At 40.4% G+C, this 17,647-nt stretch overlaps 1 protein-coding gene across 3 annotated transcripts; it reads left to right on the forward strand.

The window, feature by feature from the left end:
* The first annotated feature begins 347 nt into the window (after positions 1–347).
* Positions 348–14,457, forward strand: pfkfb2a (6-phosphofructo-2-kinase/fructose-2,6-biphosphatase 2a). Of its 3 annotated transcripts, none has more exons than XM_069659827.1 (18): positions 348–433; positions 1,165–1,364; positions 2,210–2,335; positions 2,749–2,845; positions 3,067–3,133; positions 4,057–4,131; positions 4,221–4,277; positions 4,373–4,497; positions 6,171–6,378; positions 6,637–6,783; positions 6,886–6,990; positions 7,341–7,470; positions 9,013–9,075; positions 9,161–9,225; positions 9,421–9,483; positions 11,136–11,333; positions 12,900–12,968; positions 13,057–14,457. In XM_069659827.1, exons 2-18 carry the CDS (start codon positions 1,274–1,276, stop codon positions 13,090–13,092), a joined length of 1,722 nt encoding a protein of 573 aa, XP_069515928.1. In that variant the 5' UTR covers positions 348–433; positions 1,165–1,273; the 3' UTR covers positions 13,093–14,457. The 3 variants fall into 3 exon arrangements, with proteins under 3 accessions (XP_069515928.1, XP_069515927.1, XP_069515929.1); XM_069659826.1 differs by having other exon boundaries at positions 1,186–1,364; XM_069659828.1 differs by lacking the exon at positions 9,421–9,483 and having other exon boundaries at positions 1,186–1,364.
* Positions 14,458–17,647: the final 3,190 nt, after the last annotated feature.

Here is a 17,647-nt window from a genome sequence, read left to right on the forward strand (position 1 = left end):
ACCTCGTGGAACCAGTAAGTGGGAAATTGACATCTTAGGTATTTCTTAAAATTCAAACTTTGATTAAAACAAACCGTAACATCCAAAGAAAACTTCATACACTTAATTGTAGTTGTTGGCAAGCAACTGACTTTGTATTCAAATCTGTATCACTATGATAATTTGAGAGTGACATAAGTCCAACTCTGTATTTTGAAAAAATATCTACATTTCTAAAAAGGTGGGATTGTCTTTTAAATATTTTATTTTGGAATGCATAACCGGAAACTGCAGACAGCGGTGGACTTCCGGTAGCAGTAGACCCCGGGTTGGAGGCGGAGCTAAATCATCCGAGAAGAAGAAGAAGGAGTCCCCGCCGGCGGTGAAACCTGACTGATGGCAACATCGTAACAAAAGAAAATAACGAATAATTTTAGGCACCTGCTGATGTTTGGTAAGTTTATACATTCTGGTTTTTATCCCTGTTTTCCCTCAACGTTAGTTTTTGTCTTTTATGACGAAGCTTGTCCTTTAGAAGCAGAAGTTATGAACTTTGCAGGCCAAGAGTGTACATACAGTGTTAATCAACCAGGCAGGCTGTGCTGTAACAGGATGGCACAGTGATACAACTGCTGCTCTGACTATTAAGAAATAGCACTGCTAGGCTTTTATGCGATAATACCAGGACTGTACTTACATATTGCTATTACTAATTTGACAGAATAATACTTAACTAGCTACGTATTTGTGGCTTGTGCTTTGACAAAGCATCTCTCATCACACCTGTAATTGTATAAGGACAGGAGAAGGTTATGTTTTAGAGTCAGCTTCCCACAAGTTACAGACTAAATTAGGTTGAGCTCAGACAATTAGCTTGTAAAAATTGTAAATCATTAAGCTGGCATTGTGAATATTTGCTGGATGCGTCAGTCATCTATGGTGTTACAATGATCTTTTTGGTTTTTCACTGATGGTAAGACAAGGAAAGGTGTTGAACATGTCAGTTTGGGCTCTTGAAACATTCAACTTCTTTTATCTCCTACAGTTAATGTCTCCACCAGTGTAAGGATTTCTGTATTCACTGTATGTCTTTAGACTCTGCAAAATTATCATCCCCTTATATTGGATGTTAATTTCACTTGGCATTTGCTGCTGTATCATTGGGCACGGTATGATATGATACAGCAAAGTCATTTTCCCATTTAGAATGATGCTGACCTCATCCTACCTGTGACGGAGCTCACCTTCACCAGACCAACCGAGAAAGGACAGCAGGACACGGATCACAACAGTCATGGCTGCCAGAGAGCAGAAAACTGCAGCTGCCACAGAGGGCTCAGCAGAGGCCAAAAGGACAGACCTCAGGGCCAAAGAGAAGAAGTGCTGTGAGTGCTTATTGTTTCTTTTGTGTGCACTGACTCATTATCTTATCTGACCTGTATCAATTATTGAACCCTGTGCACCATAACTGTAACATTTAATATAATGCCGTCATAATGCAGTGTATGTAGTATGCCTGTGTATTTGTAAAAGCAGATTATACAACATACTTTACATGCATAGTAATACTGGAATGAGCAAGGCCTGTAAAAATGTCACTGCGCTTGCCTTCATTTTAAGCTCACATCTGTCTCTCAGGAATGTTAGATAAGGAAGGTGAGATGGATCTTCATCAAAATGTGCCCTGAACACAAAACTATTTCTTCCTGCTGGTTCTTAAACATGCAGACATCTGTTCATATAATTTGCAGTCAAGCCTGGTCCTGCCTTGTCTTTGTTTTTAAAGTGGTTTTCCACTAAACTGAGCTGTCTTTCATGGACACTGAAAGAGAGAAAAAAAAAATTTCCATTTCATTTCCCAGCCAACAAGGTTACAGATGATTAGTGGACTGGGTTGATGAGCTGCAGGACGTTTAGAATCATTAACCAGAAGACGAAAAATGAGAATGGTATGACGGAAATGTTTCATTAAAAGTTAGCCAGCTGGTAGAGGTCCGCTGCAGGAGTGAAATTGGATTATTTCGCAACCTTCGATCTTCTTTCTGTCATGAGTATGAATGTCAGCCCTTTCATTGTGCATGGAACATATTAGGGGGACATTAAAAGTAAACATAATAGAGTTTAAGATTTGTGTCATAAATGTATTTTTTTGCATGCATAATGACTGACATTGTTCGTTGTGTTTATGTGTGTGTTTTATGCATGTTTTTTGTGTGTGTGCAAACTGCAGCATGGGCCTCCTACATGACCAATTCTCCAACTGTGATAGTGATGATTGGGTTGCCAGCTAGGGGGAAAACCTACATGTCCAAGAAGCTGACCCGCTACCTCAACTGGATCGGAGTGCCAACTAAGGGTCAGTACAGAAGCAACAAATGTTCGAGTTTTATTCATGTTGTAATATTTAATTTATCCACCACAGGAAATTAAGCCTTCTGAAATGCAGGCTCAGATAAGAATCAGGGAAGTATAAGTGGTGATGAAAGTATTTAGTTATGTTTGGATGGGGAAATAGTTCTGGTTTTACCTTGAAGCCTTGTTCCTTTTTATGAAGACTCTAATTGCTTTAAGCTATGCTGTTAAATTAAAGTTATATTCAACGCCTCTGATTAAGTGGCTCTGTGTGCAATATTATGCTCACCTAAATGGAAAGTACAACCAGAAGAACTGGTTTGGTGGAGACAGTTGTAGGTCACTGCCCTGAAAGAACATACAGCAATCCTTTTCACTGCCCTTGAATGTCTTTCTCTGACTCTCTCTCTCTTGCAGTATTTAACCTTGGAGTTTACAGAAGAGAAGCAGTGAAGTCATACAAGTCCTATGACTTCTTCAGACATGACAATAAGGAAGCAATGGAAATTAGAAAGTGAGTAAAGAGAGTTCCTCTTCATGTGAATCCTTAAAGGTGAAGTACATTCCCACATTTGTCCTCCTGCATGTTTAACAGCAGTCCTTCTGTTGTGACTTCAAACACCTAGGTTTTTTTTCATGCAGGCTTATGGGAATTACCACAATTACCACAGCACATTTTGTCTTTAGCAGCCTACTATTTGATTTCTTGCTCATTTTCCTCGCTTGTTTCCACAGACAGTGCGCTCTGGTGGCACTGGAGGATGTAAAGGCCTATCTGAATGAAGAGGGAGGCCAGATCGCTGTAAGGACACAAAAAACTGAGCCTGACATCTGTATTGTGTTTTATCACAGAACAAATCAAAGATGGTGATCACATTTATAGTCAATGTAACAAGATGTTTGCACAGAAAACATTCTCTCACATAAGTTTAGTATGGGGGCTGCACGGTGCTGCCCATAGTTTGGGCCTTTCTGTTTGCATGTTCTCCTCGTGCATGCGTGTGTTCACTCCGGGTACTCCAGCTTCCTCCCACAGTCCAAAGACATGCTGGTTAGGTTAATCGGTGACTCTAATATAGCCTGTAGGTGTGAGTGTGAAAGGTTATCGGTCTCTATGTGTCAGCCCTGTGATTGACTGGCGATCACAGTCTCGCCCAATGTCAGCTGGGATAGGCTCCAGCCCCCTTGCGACCCTGAACAGCATAAGTGGTGTTGATTATAGTTGGATGGATGAAAGTTTAGTTTGTGTAAAGATGAAGTAAAGGTGCCTCTGCTCAAAGCATAATGCACCAGGTTGAGCAATATCTACCAAATTGCCAAATGAAAACGTCTAGAGTGAAGCATCGCTATGGATGATGATGTTTTTTTCTTTTTTAATAGCTAATAAACTCCAGCCTGTGATTTCCTCAGCTAGTACATTTGAATTAAATCACCCAATCATTAAGGAAATTGGCCATACCACTATAATGACACATGGATCTCTTTTGCCGTTTGTCTGAGGAGGGAAGTTAATGATTAATTGATGAGTGGGCCTCTGATGCCACCCTGAGGATTGTTATGAAAAGAGCAGGTTGCTGCCTCATCCCTGTCAATAAGAGCAAATGAACAGCCTTTAATTATCAAAATATAAAGTAATATATAACCACCAGGTTCATAGTTAGTATTTTCTTTAGGTATAAGACCCTTCTAATTGATGTGTTCTGAATGTCCTGTGTCGTCTGTCAGGTTTTTGATGCCACAAACACCACCAGAGAGAGGAGGGAACTCATCCTTCATTTTGCGAAGGATAATGCCTACAAGGTCAGAGATTCATTTACGTTTTAATGATATTAGCTCAGATGATTTATTTTCACGTGAATTTCTGATGATTGTTGTCTTTTTTTTTAAAGGTGTTTTTTGTTGAGTCTGTATGTGACGATCCAGATGTCATCGCTACAAATATCCTGGTAAATTATAAATGCATTTATGCCTTTAAGCTTCATCAAGAGTACTGCTTTGTCTTTAAATTGTTTGAATCTCTGCAAACGTCTCTTTCACACAGGATGTGAAGGTGTCCAGTCCAGATTACCCTGAGCAGGGCCGAGAAAGTGTCATGGAGGATTTTCTGAAGAGAATAGAGTGTTACAAAGTGACATACCAGCCTTTAGATCCGGACGAACACGATAAGTAAGAGGTTGTTTTGTTGGAGGTGTTTGTGTTTCATTGTTTAAATATTTTAGACATTTAGGCCTAAAAAATATTTAAAGAGAGCCATGTCTTTTAAATGGATATTCTCATATTTTGCATGTTTCACATTTATTATTATTGTTCACAGTGAAAAAGTGAAGACTGCATAATTCTGTGTTTTTTCAGAATCACATTTTTAAAAAGTTTGCCTCTAAAATTGGCCGTTCAGAACAGCTGCAGGATTCTACGTAGAACCTTGCTTTCACTGAAATCGACCAATCGTCATTCACCTCAGGCTGCCTTCTTGCACTAGCTTGTAGCCGAGTCGTTGTCGAGATTTAAATTTACCGTTTTCTACAACTTTGGTGTGACAGTGCAGTGTGCGATCCCAAGTGGGGGAGGGGCTATGAGGTCACTGCAAATACTGTCAGCCAATCGTGGCTAAAGTCCAATCTCGGATCCCATCGGCTACAGTCTGAGACGATATAGCTGCTGGGGACACCAGTGAACGTGCCGGGCGTTAATTGACTTCCCGTCAAGACTTCCTTTTCCGCGTGCTGCATTGTTACAGAAAGAGAAACCGTTTTCTTGTCATTAACTTGTTATTAACAGGTCTTACCTTTGCCGAGATTTCAACATCATGATGCAGATTTGTAAGAAGTAAAAATGAAGCTTCGTCAGGTCTGTCCTCAAGAGGAGAAGAAAACTTTTTAAATGCTCGTTTGTTGAACGGAGGTCGGATCGATCTGATGCATGAACGCTGAACGGCTTTCGTGACAGCATCAAGGAAATTCATCTCAGGTTAAATTTTAAATCTAGAACAGAAGCTGAACTTCCTGCAGATGTCTGTTTATAGAGATTAATAAGAAGCTAAATCATCGTCAGATAGCGGCTGATGGGAGCCGGGATGTCATTACAGCAGATTACGTTCTGCCTGCTTTTGCTCTCCTCACGGACTATTTTTCCTGCAGACGCAGCCTGCTGATACGTGATTGGTCAATATAACTCAGACTACAAGCATAGTTCAAACAGAGCACTTGCCTAAATAGAGATTAGCTATGGTCTAACCTTTGAATAGCAAAACGGCTTGTTGGTTTCAGGAGGAAGGAGAGGCTCCGAAAAATAATTAAATTAAAATATGTATAAAGTTTTTAAAACGAAACGAACTTTACCAACATGATTAAAAAAACACATTAGAATAATAGAAAACTGATTACATAGCTAAAATATGTCCCCTTTAAGAGTTGTGCTTGTAGATAATCTGGGAACTGTGTTGGTGAGAACTTGTACTTGCAGAAACTGTCCAGCAGGGGGAAACAGGAGCCCATTTGTAATACAGGTTGTTGTTGTCTGCTATTTAATGGGTTTTGATTTGTGGAGCTGATTTGCGTTACCCAAAAGACATTTTGTTTCAATTTCTTTATACATTTGCAGATTCAAAACCACAATAATTGAGAGGAGGCTCACATACCTCATTTTGAATCTATTTTTAAGAGAGGAAAAACTGCTGATCTCTTAAAACCTTGTATAAACCTCCGAAGTGCGTGAGAGAGAAAATCTCAGGATATTTAGACTACGGCAACAGTACAAGATATCCCGTCCCCACCCTTGAATCACTTTTAATGTCTCCTGTTTCACTTTCTGTTCTCCTCTCTTTTCCCCCTGACCCACAGGAACCTCTCCTTCATCCAGGTCATCAATGTCGGCCGGCGTTTCTTGGTGAACAGGGTGCAGGACTACATCCAGAGTAAAATAGTGTACTACCTCATGAACATCCACGTACACTCCCACTCCATCTACCTATGTCGGCACGGAGAGAGCCATCACAATATGGAGGCGCGCATCGGGGGAGACTCTGAACTGTCGGAGAGAGGGAAACAGGTGCTTCAACAGACGATATCACTCTTTGTACAGATAGCAGCATATCAAAAGGTCTCAAAGGAATAGTTTGACATTTTGGGAAACACACTGATACCACTGTTATAGCTGTTTTTAAAAGATGAAACTGCAGCTTAGCTTAGGATCTTAGGGGATACATGAAGTCCTACTGCTACAAATCAACAGAAATCAGGGCCTTTATGGAGTAATTTTTTGTTCTGTTCACCTATAAAGTCTCTTTTCAAATGGGGTCTTTGTCAGTTTGCAGCAGAATTGAAAGGTTTCGTGGGAGAGCATCGTCTGTCAGACCTGAAAGTTTGGACGAGCCAGCTGAGACGCACCATTCAGACCGCAGAGGAGCTGGGAGTCCCGTACGAGCAGTGGAAGATCCTCAATGAAATAGATGCTGTACGTTCCTCTGATGCATCACAGAAGTCACACACACACACACACACACACACACACAGGCTGAGAGCATGTCTTTGATTGTTCTGTTACTTTGTGTTTCAGGGAGTGTGTGAAGAGATGACGTATAAGACGATTGAGGAAACATACCCAGAAGAGTTTGTCATGAGAGACCAGGACAAGTACCACTACCGCTACCCTGGAGGAGAGGTAAAGACATCTCTCTCCTCCCTTTATGAATCACTGATTCAACCTGAAGTCTGATATGTGCTGAGGATTTGTGTAACTGCCCCTAATAGTTACAGTAAAAGAAAAACCAATGCAGGACGCCGGTTTAGCGCAGCAGTTAACTCGCGTGTCCCATATACAGAGGCTACAGTCCTCGATGTGGCAGCCCGGGTTCGACTCCCACCCTCGGCCCCTTTGTCGCATGTAATCCCCACTCTCTTTTCCCCTGTTTCCGACACTACACACTGTCCTCTCATTCTCGTTAAAGGCCATAAAAATGAAAGTTAAATATGCTGCATATCAGATTTTACATACCTGTCATTTCGTTCTAGTCCTACCAGGACCTGGTTCAGCGTTTGGAGCCGGTCATCATGGAGCTGGAGCGCCAGGGCAACGTCTTGGTCATCTGTCATCAGGCCGTCATGCGCTGCTTGCTCGCCTACTTCCTGGACAAGAGTGCAGGTTAAATGCGCAAACCAAAACATCATACATGCCCAGACAGCGCCTGGCTTCATCAAGACTACTGTATACTGTTAATTTTACTCACTGCTATAACAAAAGAGCTCAGACAAGCAAGTCAAGGCCACACTGATCCCCTGAGTGCTGCAGCATTCAGCTAAAACAAAACACAGACGAGGCATTTAAAATCACCTGACAGCTGATAAATCAAGTTAAAATATTTGAGACAGAACATCTTCTGTGATCGTGCTACAGAGCTTAACCTAAGATACTCCCAGTCAGCAGATTTACTCTTAAATATAGTTTGCAGAGTGCAGCCCGAGTAGATGAGTAGCAATTTCCAAACAATCTCTTTCTATTTTTGTTTGTGTTGTGGAGAAGGACACACGCAGCACTTCTGCTTTTCCAACTACTGTTACCATACTGTAGAGTTTGACGGTGTGCCTAGCAAGGGGCAATGAAAGAGGAGCTACACCTAAATGAGGGGAGGCATTCGAACACTTCTAGTTTAAGCATATAAAGTACGTTGGTTCCATGCTACGTAAAATATCAAGTCAGGTGAAAGATTTGACAAGATGCTGCAAAATGCAAACTGAATTTGATTGTGGATATCTTAACTGATTCATCCAGAAGTACAGAAGCACAAGATCGGTGCAAAATGGTGACACAAAAGTGGTGCTTTGTGTGCAAATAACTTTTTAATTTCATAGTATTCAGGCATCATCCTGCCTAGATCAGTAAGTCCATGTAGTCTTAACTCATGGAACAGGATGAGAGAAAGATTTGGTAGTCGGGCTTGTATTGCCCAGCAGGTTTTACATGTCTCTAAGCTGCAGGCCTTTGTCAAGACCCAATTTAAAAAAGACCCTTAAGATGTCTTAATGCAGTAGAGATTTACGTGTGGTGGTTAGAGCTGTCATCCTACATATAGAAGGTTCCTGGTTCACCCCGTACATGCGTGGGTTCCCTGCGGGTACTCCGGCTTCCTCCCACAGTCCAAAGACATGCTCGTGAACAGGATAGGCAGTGTAGATAATGGATGGATGGATAGTAAGGAAGAAACTAATTAATTGAAATATGACTGTGGCTTTTTACCTGCGCATCTGCACATGTTTTAGTCCCTTTGAAAGGAGAAGTGAAATGTTGATCCCCATTTGAATATCAAAAATGTCTTGAATTTAAATACATAAAAGGAAACATGTACAGCACAGTTGATGAAGTGTAAAAAGCTTGACTGGGTGCTTAGAGTGGAAAATGTGGCGCAAAACAAATCCGTAATTAGGTATGGGCAGGCGGAGGGTTTCGTCAGGCAGCAGGGGAAGTGGTTACCGCGGCAGCATCTGTTTAAAGCCTAAACCACAGCCAAACAAACCAGTGTGGGTGCAGCTCTGGCTGACTGTTTATCCCGCTGCAACCCCCTTTAAAACATGCAGCACTGCAGAATCACAGCGTGAGCTCAAGAGAAAAATCCACCCTCCTGTAGGAGGAAACACAGACATGACTGCACATAACCACCTGAAGTTTTCCTTCTTTTTACTGGCACAGATGATCTACCATACTTGAAGTGTCCCCTGCACACTGTCCTAAAGCTCACCCCTGTGGCTTATGGTAAGTCACTTCAATGTTGAACAACAGAAACTCACTGTTTCCTTTGTCGGGTTGTGACGTCTTCTCCTCTGCGTCCCTCTTCTAGGCTGTAAAGTGGACATGTTTGACCTGGAGGTGGAGGCTGTCAACACTCACAGGGACAGACCATTAGTAAGCTGCTCTTTATTTTTTGTTATAACCATGTAATATAATGTGTCTGAACATATAACTGTCCACTCAGTTCAGTAACATCCGTGTGTCCATGCAGCCTGAATGAATGATCAGTTTAACCCACACAGACATGACTGGACAGACTGCTATAACCAGGGCTATTTAAACAATTACGCAATGATGTTTCTTATTCAGCTTTCAGGAACCAGAAATCCAGTCTCCCTAAAAAGTCCCGACACCAGATGCATCAAACTCAATGTAGGTTCACAATTAAACTCAAACAGAGAAACATATGTATATTTTTCAGATACACAAGGACATGTTTATACTTTGATACATATACAATCTGGGATTTTCACAGTCTCCATTAGTCATAAAACAGGAGAAACAGCTTAAAAAATAGGTTTTGGATAAATGTTTTTTCGTCCACTCTGTTATCATAAGATATAAGCCAGCAGCCGACTTAAGGCCTGCGTCCTCTAACACTGTTTTTTGCGCTTGCAGCGCCCACAACCTCAATTTCAGCACTTCTCACCGGCGCTTACTGTTGCTAGGTTACAAAAGTTGTCTGGCGGCACTTCCGCTTCCCTTGGCAGTGATCGTTAAGTCTGTTTAAAATTGATCTGTATGCTTAATATTTGCTTTTATTCACGGAAATTTTACAAAGAAAAAATAAAAACGAAGGAAAGGAATCGTGTCCTGACATTAGCAGCAACCGGGAAGTTGTACTCCTGATAAAACGAGAGGATTAGCTTCTCCTCCGCCATTGTTTAGCCAAAGTTGATATCTGAAGTCCCGCCCCTTTTTGTTTTGATTGGCTGGTGAGAAAATGTGACACTGATGACTGTGGCGGTGTTCCAAAAGTTGAACTATTGTAAAAAGAGCGACAAAGAACAGCTCACGCCGAGGGTGTTTTTGTGCTGAGGACGCTGAGCGCTGAAAACGCCGTACTGCCTTGGTTTTGTAGAGCAAAAAACACCATTAGTGGACCCTTTTTCTAGCTTAGCTAAAAGACTGGAAACACAGTGACAGCTCGCCTGGCTCTATGTAAAGATAACAAAGCCATCCTACCAGCACCTCTAAGGTTACTGTATGTTCTATTTTTTGACTGGATCTTATTGTCACCACAAGGTTGTCCGACAAGCTGCTACGACTCCACAAAGTCATGAAAAAAAAGTTACATTAAACAAACAAGTTCAAGAACCAGAAGTAGTGAAGAAGAATGTGTGGGATGCTGGTACGCAGATTTCTGTTACCCTCGAACTGAGCCAGTGACTTGAAATCATTTAAGAAATTAAATTTGCTGAAAATAGCGTCCCGCACATGGAAGCAACATTGATTAGAGTGCTCAGAGTGATCAAAACAGCCTAAGAAATGTACAGAAAGACACCAAAATTCTCCATAAAACTGAGGACAGTTGGACAGACGGGTGGACTCATAACCATGAGAAACCCCTCCCACATTCACGGAGCCATTGAGCCTTTGTTTATATAAAAATATTGATTATGACAACAGTATTTTAGAAACTGAATGTTCAGTATATAAGATAAATACAGTACTGAGCCTTTTGTCTTCATTTCCTCGGCAGCCAGCTACAGATCTGTTGTCGAGTTTGTGCTGATTAGTGGGTTGAAATTAAGAGTCCTAGACAGAGTGGGCGTTCACACTTAAACACATTTACTGAAAATGCTCTTGTTTAATGGGGTGAGAAATATCCTGTCTGCTAAAACCAACATAACAATGACTTTTATATTTTCTCCTGTTTGTCGTTTTTTTCTCTTTCCATCATCTCCTCAAAGTCACCAGGACGCAGGGATTTCAGACCCACACGAGGAGAGCTTTGATTAGTATGACATAAGAATACCACGTGTTAAAGAGTCCACTTTGTCTGTCTGTTCTTCACCGACCAGAATAAAAGCAAAGCAGATGCTGTGCCGCCAGCTTTTTTCCGACGGAACAGCTTCACTCCGCTGTCCAGCCAAGACCAGATTAAACGACCTCGTCTGTACAGCGCAGGAAACCCTCAGCAGGCCCGCATGTCCCAGGCCCCTACTTTACCCAGCATGCAATTCTCGGAGGCGTCTGAGGGAGCAGAGCTACAAACTGAGGTCAGTGCTGTGTATAGTTTTAAAGGGGCCATAACTTTTAAATGGATATTCTCATATTTTCACGGGTTTTACATTTGTGGGTGAAAACTGCATAATTCAGTTTTTCCAGAATGACATGTTTAAAAAGGTATCGACCAATCGTCATTCACCTCAGGCTGCCTTCTTGCTCGAGCTTGTAGTCGAGTCGTTATCAAGAGTTCAGCTTACCATTCTGATACCTCCTGGTGATTCTGGCTCGTACATATAAGGCAGAATAACCGATCGTAGAGCAGCCATGTTTTCTACAACTTTGGAGTGACAGTGCAGCGCGGTCGCCGTGGGATCGCACACGTGGGGGAGGGGCTGCACAGTCAATCCAAATACTGTCAGCCAATCGTGGCTAAGGTCTGACCTTTGAATGGCAAAACGGCTTGTTCGTTTCAGGAGGAAGGAGAGGCTCTGAAAAATAAATTAAATTAGAATATATATACAATTTTTAAAACGAAACAAACTTTACCAACATGATTCAAAATTATTCAACATTAGAATAATAGAAAATTGATTGCATAGCTAAAATATGTCCCCTTTAAGATGTTTGAAATGTAGGGAAAAGTAAAGAGAATAGGGGGCAACAATTTAGATTGATTTGAGTCAGTTTGTTTATAATAATGTTTAAAAAAAGCGTCTAAAAGGCCAAATTAAGAACTAAGAAAATACAGTATCTTCATATTAGTACATTAATCTAAAGTTGACCAAAGGCAGCACAAGTTATTTGTTAAATTAAAGTTAATTATAAAATAAATAAAGAGCTTTATAGTTTATGTCTCGATATCTTGACTTATTTATCTTGTTCTGCCGGGATAACAAAGCTGGTTTAGCTAGATAAATTGAAAACACTGCTAGCTTCACATACTGAGCCCTAGCCGTCACAGTTAGCTAGCTAGCTTAAGCTAAATTCCTTTATATAACTACACCAGCCACTGCACATAATTCTAATTCTCCACATACTGAACTGCATGCTCTCATAACATTAGCCTTTTCCCGAGCTAGCCAACACTCCCAAAGTTAGCTAGCTAGTGCTGTAACAGTCTTACTTGCTTGCTCACGTCTGTGGTCACCGCTGAAGTGATACAAACACGCACACTGACTTGTTAACATAAAAGCAATAGGAACATTTGAAATGTGGTGAGGAAAATAGGAAAAATAGGAGTATAAATTAATAATTAAATTAGTGCCAAGACCTACGAAAATAGGAAAACTATGGAGAAACAGCAAGGGTTGTATAAATAGAAGAGAAAAAAAACAACTAACTTTTAACTTGTTGCACCGCGGGACATGCAGGGATAAACCTTGTCGTCTGTTCCAGTGTTTTTTAAGCCTGTGTTGTTGCCCATACAGTGACCTTTTATTAAATTAACTGAACTTCAAAGTCTGGCAAGACACTGAGTGTTTCAATCTGGCTGGTGACCTCAGGTCTTAATATTAGCTCGAGTGCAGTCAGTGCCAGTGAAAACAAACCCCTCATTCCTCTTTTGGTCTGGTGTTTTCTTTAATGCCGTCTTCTTTCCCTCCTTTTGCGTCCTGCAGGACTCTGTGAACGGTTTCAGTCCAGCAGACACAGAGGAGTGTGTTAAGTTAAAGAAGGAAGAAACAGAGGTATTTCCGGACTTCTCCTCTTATCTATCACAAGGAACTTCAGTACTTTCTACCTCATATCTCACTCTTGTTTTGCTATTTATCACAGGCTTCTCTCCATAAGGACGGGGAGGACCAGCAGTAAAATCCCAGCCAGCTTCAGCCATTATGTTTTTAAACACTGTATTACACACCATATGTGTGTAACAATATGTATGTCATCACTTGTTTGGAAGGTCGTGTGTATAAGCTCGCATTGGCACGTAGGTACATAAACTCAATGCCTTTGCACAATAGCCTTGAAATCAAGGCTGTAATCCTCAGATGCATTCAGAAATAAGCCATTCATTAGCTCCTACCACACTCCACATACTGTAGTCTACAGTCTTATGATGCTGTATTAGATGTAGAACGTGTTGATTGTGAATAGAATACCTCATTGGAAGACATTGCCTTGAAGGAAGCCATGAACAGCCTTCGATTTTCTTCTTCTTCTTTTTTTTATTGTTCCTAGTGAAACATTCCCAGGTTAAATCCCTCCTGGTGTAGTGCTAGTTTTATTTTGAAATGTATCTTGAAGCAAATTAAGTTGCAACTTGGCTTGCAGCTGGCAGACACAAGCAATGTAAAATAACTGTTTTGTCTCGCCTTAAAAGGTGCAGCAGCTACTGTGATTCTCCTCACTGAAGCCTGCCTGCACATGTTGCCTTCTACAGCTCTGATATATTAGCCGCGATAATGTAAAGGTGATCGCCTTTGAACTCAACGTAACTGATGCAAGTATTTCAAACTGAGTGCTCCAGTATTCAAAAGCAGTTAGAAGCAAATAAGTCGTGTAGTTCTGACACAACAAAGGCACTGTGAAAGTTATAATCTTGAAGATCTCAGTTTCGTTCTACGACGGTTGGCTCCCTTTGTCACGGTTGTAACTCGCTTTCCTTTTTAGATTGTTTGCCTTCATCTGAGCGTTGAATTTGTTTCTTTTTCTTTGGATTTTCACATATTTTTGAAGTTGTATCTGTAGTCAGCGATCTTTTCTTTGTTTGTTCAGCCATAGTAGATTACTGTTTACTCGCAACGCTTGCAGAGACCAGAAAGCAGCCGCTTAGCTCCGCCTACCCTCTCTGGCAGACCAATCACTGCTGGCTGATGGAAGACGCTTGTGATTTTTTTCTGTGAAAGTCACATCAGTCTTTCATCAGTGGGCCATAGGCTCAATCCCCATTGTGTTACCTCATTCAGCGATCGACAGAGACTTAACAGACATTTATTTAAATGAAAATCTTCAAGATTATCACTTCAAGAGCAACCTTCTTGTAATGGATAACATCCTTCATCAGGACTAAATTAATAATTTGCTAAAGTGCCTTTATGTAAAGGACTGAGCAGCTGTGATAATAGTAATCAAAGGTATTTAACAGGTGTGTATCCAATATGAAAAAAAGCATGTTTCACCTGAGTTAAAGGCAATACGTTCAAAAAGCTTTAATGTAATTAACGACACACTGTACTGAACTTGTATGATTAAATTAAGTTGATTTTACTCTGTTTGACTTTGTCCTTTTTTTAATCAGATCCTAAGGAGCAGTCTTTAGTTTGGTGAACTAGTGTTTGTGAGCTCATTGGGAGGATCCTTCCTGTTTGCTGGACTTCAAGTCCCCACAGAGCAAAACATAGTGACATCACAGCTACTGAAAAATGTGAAATCTCAGTGCATATTTTACACTTCTTCTGACATCCTGAGCCAGAAAATGAAATGTTTTTTAAAGGGGATGAGCTAGAAATCGAGCAATCTTAAGTGACCGTCTAACAGTCTGTTCTGTTTACAATGAGGATAAAAAGCCAACGGATTCCTGATCTTATACTGATGTACATTTTATACACAGAGATCAGGAGTTGTGACTTTTGCTTCCTGACATATTTATCTAACAGTCTTTAAATTGCTGTGATTTACTGTCATAAACTGCAGAGTGAGTCATCAGGATAACAGAGCAGGAAAAGGGTCACATAATCAGTCGTATGTCAGAGAATTTAATCTACAAGTTGCTTTTGATCCTTGAATGAGCGGATTCAGATAAAAAGCTGTGATTAACTTCTACACTGATTACAGATGTTTAATTAAAAGTAGGCGACAGATATTAAAACAAAAGGGGTGTACATAAGTGTGTTAGTCATTTTAGGAAAAAACACTACTTAGAAATAACTCTTAATAACCACTGGACTTGAAAACTGTCCTGAAGGTTTGAGTCACAGTGAGGCCTGACATCTAGTTATAATATTCTCACAGACTGCTGCATCATTAGTGTCTCCACTGTTTGTCACAGGGGCTGTAGTGAGATGACTTTTACCTGCTGAAACATGCAGAGAAACTAAATCATTTCTAGGCAGAGGTGAAAATAACATCCTCTCAGATGGAAGTAATGTACTTTTTCTCTCTTTTATATTCCTCTATTGGCTGTATAGTTATTACAAACTTTGTAGTTAAGATGTGTCCAACAAAAGAAAAACACGTTTTAGCTTGTGGCCCCTCAAGACAAAATAATATCCAACTTTTTGTTGATGTTGATGATTTTTAAACTATTCAGTTTGTATTTATGAAAATGGAGAAAAGTCAGAACTTATTAATCATCTTCTGACCTCTTAGATCCATCCTGAGTCTCAGGTCTGGAATCCATCCATCCATCCATAGGGGTGGAGCCTATCCAAGCTGTCATTGGGCGAGAGGGCAGAGTACAGCCTGGACTGATCGCCAGTCAATCACAGGGCTGAAAGATAGAGACAGACTTTTCACGCTCAAATTAACATATTTTTTAGAGTCACCAATGACCCTGACGAGCATGTCTTTGGACTGTGAGAGGAAGCTGGAGCACCCGGGGAGAACATGCACACAAGGCCCCTTAAGTCCGAACCGGGATTCAAACCAGGAACCTTCTAGCTGTGAGGCCGCAGCGCTAACTACTGCACCACAGTGCTGCAGGTCTGGAACCACTGTCATAAAACATGCACACATTCAAATATACCTATACTAAGGGACACAGACGGAGCAGCTACTACTTAAAATTACATTTAATGCATCAATCTAATACCCTGAGTTGTTTACAAAACTTAAACACTTATGTACATGAAGCTGCTAATACAGGAGCTAGTTTGGAACCTTTCCTTGTAATGCAGGTTATTTTTAACATTGTGGGATCGTCTTAAATAAAGAAGCAGACTGCTCGCCTGCACACTCACGGTAACAGTGAGTCAGAAACACGCTGGCAAATCTCTGCTGTGACTCTCCAGGAAACACTTCAGGAAATCCATCCAGCTCGCTGTGTGGATTAAAAATATCCAGATATAAACAGTCCGAAAATACAGCGGCCAAGTCAAGAGCCTCATGCAGTTCAAGGAGTGTACAACTAAAGAATGTTGTAAAGAGGAGATGCAAATATGATATTAAATACTAAAACACTTCGTGGACAATTTAATTAGTCTAACTGTTAGGATGTATTTTGTTGTACTTCTAAACTGTATTGTGTCTTATATTTCGCTCCCTTATTGACATTGCTTAGGTGGACAAACTTATCTTGTATCAGGAGTTGTGATTGTGACGTTTCCTCTGCTTCCTGACACTTCAAATGTATCTAACATTCTCTAAATGAATGTGATTTACTGTTATAAACTGCAGAGTGAGTCAGCAGGATAACAAAGCTGGAAAAGGCTCAAATAATCAGTCGCATGTCAGAGAATTTAATCGACGAGTTATTTTGACGCCTGAAAGGATCCTTGAATAAATGATTCAGATAAAAAGCTGTGATTAACTTCTGCACTGATTACAGATATTCAACAAGAAATAGGCGACAGATATTAAAACAAAAGGGATGTACATAAGTGTGTTAGTCATTGAAAAAAACACTATCAAGAAATACTTTTAATAACCACAGAACTTAAACCAAATTGTCCTGATGGTTTGAGTCACAGTGAGGCCTGGGGCTGACAGTTAGTTATAATATTCTCACAGACTGCAGACGTCCTAAGTGTTTGTCAGAGGGACTGTAATGAGATGACTTTGTCTTTTTACCTGCTGAAACATGCAGAGAAACTAAATCAACGCTGGGCAGAGATGCAAATAACATTCATCTTCCTGTAAATGTGTTAAGCTATTTTTATTTTTCAGAATATTTGAATTTTGAGTCTTTCTGTTCAAACTGCACTTCCTCTTTTTTCCTGTTATATTGGCTGTATACTTACCACATACTTTGTATTTAAGATGGGTCCAATCAAAACAAACACTAGCTTCACTTTTGTCACCATTTTTTTGTTGCCAAAAAAACCCAAAATTATAACTGTCATAAAGTTTATTGAAGAACTGTGGTTTTACTCATTATTAGTGCCTGATAATAATAAATTGAGAACTAAGAGTAGGTTTTTCTAGAGTGATTTCAGGGTTATTAATGGTATTGATAAATCGTACAGAAAAAAATTACAAAATCATTATGATCAACAGTTTTATAAGAGGAATTCTTTTGTCGAATTGGCTCCATTCTTTCCAAAAGTCCTTTGCGATTGTTTCAATATAATCTCCTCTAATCTGAAATCCTATAAGACTTTCTCTCCCCTCTAAAGGACAAATGTTTGGTTCATAAATGAGGATATTTATTTCAAACGTTTTAAAGGACTTTCTTCCATCTTTATAAGGCTTTCCTACGTAACTCTGA

Source organism: Semicossyphus pulcher, unplaced genomic scaffold, assembly GCF_022749685.1.
Source record: "Semicossyphus pulcher isolate SPU_LCO1_2020_fin unplaced genomic scaffold, fSemPul1.0.p SCAF_13, whole genome shotgun sequence".
NCBI classification, from domain to species: Eukaryota; Metazoa; Chordata; class Actinopteri; order Labriformes; family Labridae; genus Semicossyphus; species Semicossyphus pulcher.

Bases quoted from the DNA above. Each gene is read 5' to 3' on its own strand.
- pfkfb2a (XM_069659827.1), top strand. From the start codon at position 1,274: ATGGCTGCCAGAGAGCAGAAAACTGCAGCTGCCACAGAGGGCTCAGCA. The intron at 4,132-4,220 runs GTCAGAGATTCA...TTTTTTTTAAAG, and splicing joins CGAAGGATAATGCCTACAAG to GTGTTTTTTGTTGAGTCTGT. The intron at 12,969-13,056 runs GTATTTCCGGAC...TATTTATCACAG, and splicing joins TAAAGAAGGAAGAAACAGAG to GCTTCTCTCCATAAGGACGG.